We start from the raw sequence: 6,927 nt of genomic DNA, 5'->3' as shown, positions 1-6,927 counted from the left end.
GGTGTGTCACGCACGAGCGACAGAGCGTGGCAGTAACGCGTCTTACCTTTCTGGGTGCGCGAGGAAAAAGATAGCGAGAGACTCCTTGAATTTGGCGCCACGACTTTTTGTCTTTTTTTTCGGAGCTCTCCGGAAATGGTGAATGTTCAATGTCCTGCCAAAATAAATTTCCGTGTAGACGCTACATACCCCCCTACTAGACAGTATGTTGAACAAAAGAAAGTGGAAAAGTCACTGGGTATACACAGCAAATCGGTGAGGATGTTGCACTAATCTGCCCGATTTGGTAGAAGTTGTAATTACTGGTGAATCGGAGTTTCCGTTCTGAACTGCGGTGCCTTGTGTCCGTTTGCATGCTAGCACATCGTCATCCAGAATAGCTTTCTTCAGGCGATCAACACTGACTGAATCCCGTCTTCCGTCAATGTCGATAATGAAAAACTTTGAGTAGCGTTTCAATACCCTAAAGGGACCGGAATACGGTGTTTGCAGTCGAGCTGTGCCTCCATCGTTCCGAACAAACACATGAGTCCACGATTGTATGTCTTTGGGGACGTGAGTGCGTGTGTTCTGTGTTCTCAGGGCAACGTTAAAAGGTTTCGCCAAGTATTCCCTCACACAAGAGGTATAACTTGTTGGGTCAGGCATGCGTGTAGGAGTGGTCGGTGCGACCATCTGTCCTGGGAGAGTCAGCGTTGTTCCGTAAATCATTTCGGCAGGCGTAAAGCCAATATCTGTTTTTATGGTGGATCTAATGCCTAATAGAATGAAGGGGAGGTACTCTGTCCACCTGTTAGGGTCAGAATGCGCTCTAATAGCTGCTTTCAACTGACGGTGCAGATGCTCGATCATGCCGTTTGCCGCCGGGTGGTACGAGGTAGTCCTTATGTGTTTGATTCCCAGTAGGCGAGACAACTCAGAAAAAAGATAGGAATCGAATTGTCTGCCCCTATCGGTTGTGATGGTGTGAGGCACACCATAACGCGGTATCCAATGTGTAACCAGGGCTCGGGCAACAGTTTCTGCGGAAATATCTGCGATGGGGATGGCTTCAGGCCATCTAGAGAATCTGTCGATGCAAGTCAATAAGTATGTACAGTTTCTCGAATGTGGGAGTGGACCCACTAAATCTATGTGAACGTGTTGAAATCGTGCCTCAGGGATTGCGAAGGTAGCAAGGGGACTTTTAATATGCCTCTGTACTTTCGATTTCTGGCAAGGGACGCAACTCTTGGTCCATTCGTGAACGTCTCGGTTAATGGCTGTCCAGATGAAACGAGAAGTCACCAGCTTCTGCGTGGAACGAATGCCAGAATGTGACAAGTTGTGTAATTGAAAGAAGACAGCTCCCCTATGCTTAAGGGGTACATAGGGGCGTTCATGACCGTTCGAAACATCGCACCATATTGTCTCGTTAGAACAAGGTACTGGGACTTACTTGAAAGTTAGATTTTCGGAGTGACGTAAGCGATTTAGTTCTTCGTCATCCCATTGGTCGATGGCGATCTGGTGGAGGTCGATCTCGTCAATCGCTTGAATGGCATCGATGTGCATTCTCGACAATGCATCTGCAACTATGTTCTCCTTCCCTCTGATATACTTGATATCCGCAGTAAATTGTGATATGAAATCCAAATGGCGAGCTTCCCTGGGTGAGTGTTTTTCACGCTTGGCAAGCAAAGCATGCGATAACGGCTTGTGATCCGTAAAAAGCGTGAAAGTGGATCCTTCCAACATATAATGAAAGTGTTTAACTGCGCAGTATGTGGCCAAAAGTTCCCTGCTGAATGTGCTGTATTTGGTTTCAGTGTGCTGAAGGCGCCTTGAGAAAAAAGCTAGTGGTTGCCAAGTATTATCCACTAATTGTTGCAGTACACCTCCAATGCCAACGTCGGATGCATCGACGGATAAAGCTAGGGGTGCATCTGGACGGGGAAAAACCAACATTGTCGCTTCTGTTAATGCCTGCTTGACCTTATCGAAGAAACGTAATTCCGTTTCGCTTAATGTAATCGTCTCATTTTTTTTGTTTTTATTTCTGAGTACGTCAGTTAATGGCTGAGCGATTTCAGCACAATGGGGCATGAAATATCGATAGAAATTAATTAAACCGAGGAACTCTCGAAGTTTACGAAGTGAAGTGGGAGCTTGGTAATCGACTATAGATTGGACTTTCGCTGGAAGGGGACGGATACCTTCTTTGTCGATTAAATGGCCGAGAAACGAAAGTGAGAAAACTCCAAACTCGCATTTTTGGGGGTTAATAATAACGCCATAATCTGTCAATCTGTGAAATAACTGCTGCAGATGCTGTAAGTGTTCACGTTCCGATGCACTTGCCACGATGAGATCGTCAATATATGCATAGACGAACAGTAGTCCTCGCAAAACTGCATCGATAAAGCGTTGAAAAGATTGCCCTGCATTACGTAATCCAAAGAGCATACGCAAGAATTTGAAAAGGCCGAAAGGAGTTGTGATCGCAGTCTTAGACCCATCCTCTGGGTGTATGGGAATCTGGTTGTACACGCGAACAAGGTCGATTTTGGAGAACACTGTTTTTCCGTGAAGCGAGTTAGAAAAGTCTTGCAAATGTTGAATAGGGTAATTGTCCGGAGTAGTGCGACTGTTAAGTGCGCGGTAATCCCCACAATGGCGCCATTTGCCGGCTGATTTTTCTGGCACCATGTGGAGTGGCGATGACCAGTTGCTATTAGAGGGTCGAATAATGCCTAAATCCAACATGTGCTGAAATTCTTGTTTAGCCGCTCTTAAACGATCGGGTTTAAGTCTGCGCGCGCTCACAGGCGGTCCCCTTGTTTGGATATGATGAGTGACATCGTGTTTAACTTTGTCACCATTAAAGGTAGGACGAATCAATTCCGGGAAACCTCGCAGCAAATCTGTATATGGATCCGTGGTGTCTTTACGTATAACTGGGCTGATCTCGGTCGACCCACTGATTATGCCTTGCACAGAACGTCCAGTATTGTTATCAATGAGTTTGCCGCATTTAACATCTACAAGGATGCCGAAATGGTGCAGAAAATCCGCCCCTAAAATCGGAACGGGTAGCTTTGCGACGATGAAGACCCAACATAGTGTGTGCTGTAATCCAAGATTTAATGTTATCAATGTCTCTCCGTAAGTAGGAATGGAGGAGTGATTCACCGTGTGTAGAAATAAGTTTGATTGAGGACGCTTCTCTTTCACGAACTTCTTAGGGATGATACTGACTTCCGCACCGGTATCAACGAGAAATCGTATACCAGTGGTTCTATCAGTCATGTACAGGGTGCGACGAATGTTGTTCTTGCCAGGAGTGTCTGCCGCTCCTACTGCCTGGTCTGGGCGTTTCCCGAGAGAGGTTTCTCCATATATGAACATGGCTGGTGGTATTGGTAAGCTCTTTCACCGAAACGCGCGTGGTACTTGCAGAGCCCACCGCTGTTCTGAGTGATGCTAAATCGTCGGGGACGGACTCGCTCAGTGGGGTGCTTATGCATTTTTGGTTTGAGCTCGAGGTCACATAACTGTTCACTCAGGTCGTGAATCATTTGAGCCTGTCGCTCTAGTTCCTCGCGTATATCCGTGGAGGGGTTTGCGACATTAGGCAGGGCATCGTTAGAGCTGTGCGTGTGAACTGGGGCTATGGAAACGGTCACGTCCATAATTTTGTCGGCTAGGTCCGCTAGCTCCTCGATGGTTGTGGAGTCATTTGAAGAGGCGAGTATCATTTGAATACTCGATGGCAGTCTATTAACGAAAAGTTGTTTAAGTATGTCCAGCGTTAGTGAGTTCTCACCCATCAACAGCTTCATACGTCTGAGTAACTGAGACGGTTTCCGATCTCCGAGTTCTTCTTCTACAAGAAGTTGACGAAGGCGTTTCTGCTGTGAATCGGTTGTCCTACGAATCATTTCCGATTTGAAATAATCGTAGCTGATCGATCCAGGGGGCGACATTATCAGGTCGCAAACCTCCGCCATTACTTCATGCGTTAATGCGGCCACCACGTGGTTGAATTTCGTCACATCGCTCAGAATCCTTTGCATGTAGAACTGGGCCTCTATGTGTGCGAACCATAATGTTGGATCGTGCGTCCAAAAAGGAGGAATCCTCAAAATAGCCTGAGTAGCCGTCGTTGAAGGAAGCGCCTCACTGTCCATCGTGGGGAACGCATTGAAGAGAACGATGATCACAGAAAATCTCCGTGAGATCCTTTACGCCTAGAAAAACCGATGTGCCGCTAAGGTCGACATGTACGTCATTCGGCGTGCACATAGTCGCTCTGAAATTTCCCTTGTGTGATTACAGGTAATTCTTCCTTATTGATAATATCCACATTTCCTTGCGTGTTCTTCCAAAGTCTGATGAAAAAAAGGGGTCACCAGTGAAGCGAGGTGCTCGCTGGGCAAACAACGAACAGCTCACTTATGATTAATTGTTCAAAACATTAATACAAAAGTAAATATCTGGAAAAAATCAATTAAAAAACAAATCATCAGACTTAGCTCTTTATAACATATGTGAATTTATTTGCCTGGTGTAGCTCACTCATGTTATTTTTAGTCCGAAGATAAAGAAGAAGAAATCCTTCTTGACTGGTCCAATGTTTTTGACGTTACGTTGGAAATCAATTTTTTTTAGAAAATTCGTCGAGTAAGGAACGGAGGGAAATGATAAGAATGTTTTTTCTTTCTTTTTGTGTGTTGTTTCACCAATGGAATCGGCACAGGGTGTGTCATGCACGAGCGATGGAGCGTGGCAGTAACGCGTCTTACCTTTCTGGGTGCGCGAGCAAAAAGGGAGCGAGAGACTCCTTGAATCTTGCGCCACGACTTTTTGTCTTTTTTTTCGGAGCTCTCTGGAAACGGTGAATGTTAAATGTCCTGCCAAAATAAATTTCCGGGTAGACGCTACAAAAGTAATAGAAATATTATTTTTTATTAAAATAAGACAATAATTAAATTAATTGAATTTTACGAGTTCAGTATTTTTCAATTTTTTAACTTAAAAAATCTATCAAAATTTTTATATTGATTCTATTTTTAAGATATTTTAAGGGTCAATGTGAAATTTTATGCTCTTTCCAATAAACCAAATAAAATATTTTAGACAAACGTTTTTTTAATTCACCCCCCTCCAATTTTTAAATGTCTATTAAAAAGTAAATAATTAATTTACTCACCAAAGTTTTATATATCATAAATTGAAGATAAAAGATCGATAAACAATATATTCAAATTTGAAACAAAAAAGTAGTGTTTTTTTTTTTTAGAAATTTACCTGTAAAGTCGGAAGTTTAAAACTTTGTTTTTAAACCATGTTGTCTGTTTTTTTTTTTTTAATGAAACCTTGGTCCTTGCTCCTTTAATTGAAAAAAAAGGGGTTGAATTACATTTTTCGAGTAGTTATAGGCTTGGAAAGGCAGGGGGTCGAATTAATTCCCGCCCTCCATTTTGAAATGTTTATTAAAAAGTAAATAATTAATTTAATCACCAAAGTGTTGTATATCACAAATTGAAGATAAAAGATCATTAAATAGTATATTCAAATTTAAAACAAAAAAGTAGTGTTTTTTTAGAAATTTACCTGTAAATCCGAAGTTCAAACCCTTTTTTCTTTAAAACCACGTTATTTTTTTTGTTTGTTTGTTTTAAATGAAACCTTGGTCCTTGCTCCTTTAATTGAAAAAAAAATTAGGGTTTGAATTACATTTTTCGAGTAGTTATGAGCTTGGAAAGACGGGGGGGGTGGAATTATTCAATATTTTTCACGAAGTGTCTGACACACCTACATGTGTTAATTGATTGTACTGGCTTGGGCGAGGGGAGGGGGTCTAATTAATTTTTTTTTTTTTTGCACAAACAAGGTTTATTTTTTTAATCACTATTTTAAGACTTTACTTTACTAATTTTCTCTGAAATAGTAAAAAAAAACAAAAAAAAAACTAATACTTTCAAGTTAAGTTTTAGTTTCTAACGACGTCGTAAAAACATTTCACGTGTATTTTTTCCCGTATAGATATTAACTGTGGTTCTTTTTCAATATCTTTATTTTTAATGTGTTTAGTAAACAGCACAAGCACCAGATTAACTTTAAGCTTAAATATTTCAAACACAATAAAAAAACAGGAATCTAATAAATAAATAAATAATAAAAATACGAAAAGGCGGCTTTAAAAACTATCAGTTTCCGCCATTAAATTGCACGTGCAACGAATTATAGAAATAATAAAGGTGAAACCTGTAATCTGTTCTCTCTCATGTAAATATTAAAATGTTAAATAAAATGATAATAATTTTATCTGTAATATTCACCAAATAAATCGACTCTATTTCGAAATAATTTCTTTTTTTCTCTTTAATTTTGTTTTCTGCGAACTTGCTCTTCCGTTCGTTATCTTGAATGTTAAGTTTAGCTTGTCAATCACATTTGTAAAATCGTTTCTTTATAAAAGCAGATAAAGTTAATCGAAAGCAGATTATAAAACAAAAACGTAAGTATTACTACATGAATTTTCAATATTGACTTAAATGTAAAAAAGCAAAACAACTTCTCTATCGTTTACGAAAGAAAATATTTTTAACTAATGTTTTTTTGTTTACTAAAGGAAAAAAAAGCTATAAATCTTGTATGTTTTTCATTGTTTAATGATTTTTGTTTTCATCTTTTTTTCAATTTTCCCAATGGATTATTATCATTAATCTATTTTATTTTCAATACTTAAACATAAAAAAACAACGATCAATGCCTAGAATCTGACGTAAAGCAATATATATATATATATATATATATATATATATATATATATATATATATATATATATATATATATATATATATATATACAATGAAAACTTTTTATGTGCTGAAAACGAATATATCCTTCAAAAGTGACGCAAAGAATTAGATTTCATGATA

At 39.6% G+C, this 6,927-nt stretch overlaps 2 protein-coding genes across 2 annotated transcripts; both read right to left on the bottom strand.

The window, feature by feature from the left end:
• Nucleotides 1–231: 231 nt before the first annotated feature.
• LOC145270072 (uncharacterized) lies at nucleotides 232–852 on the bottom strand. Its single transcript, XM_080125673.1, has one exon. The coding sequence runs from the start codon at nucleotides 850–852 to the stop codon at nucleotides 232–234; it is 621 nt and encodes a 206-aa protein (XP_079981799.1).
• Nucleotides 853–3,335: 2,483 nt separating this feature from the next.
• Nucleotides 3,336–4,169, bottom strand: LOC145270071 (uncharacterized). The gene has a single exon (XM_080125672.1). The coding sequence runs from the start codon at nucleotides 4,167–4,169 to the stop codon at nucleotides 3,336–3,338; it is 834 nt and encodes a 277-aa protein (XP_079981798.1).
• Between the last annotated feature and the right edge of the window lie 2,758 nt (nucleotides 4,170–6,927).

This window comes from Euprymna scolopes, chromosome 46 (genome assembly GCF_053919585.1).
Source record: "Euprymna scolopes isolate OS-2025 chromosome 46, ASM5391958v1, whole genome shotgun sequence".
Taxonomy (NCBI): domain Eukaryota; kingdom Metazoa; phylum Mollusca; class Cephalopoda; order Sepiida; family Sepiolidae; genus Euprymna; species Euprymna scolopes.
The sequence above is the reverse complement of the archived record's forward strand: the minus strand, read 5'-3'. Positions and strand labels throughout refer to the sequence as shown.

Bases quoted from the DNA above. Each gene is read 5' to 3' on its own strand.
- LOC145270072 (XM_080125673.1), bottom strand. From the start codon at position 852: ATGATCGAGCATCTGCACCGTCAGTTGAAAGCAGCTATTAGAGCGCAT.
- LOC145270071 (XM_080125672.1), bottom strand. From the start codon at position 4,169: ATGGACAGTGAGGCGCTTCCTTCAACGACGGCTACTCAGGCTATTTTG.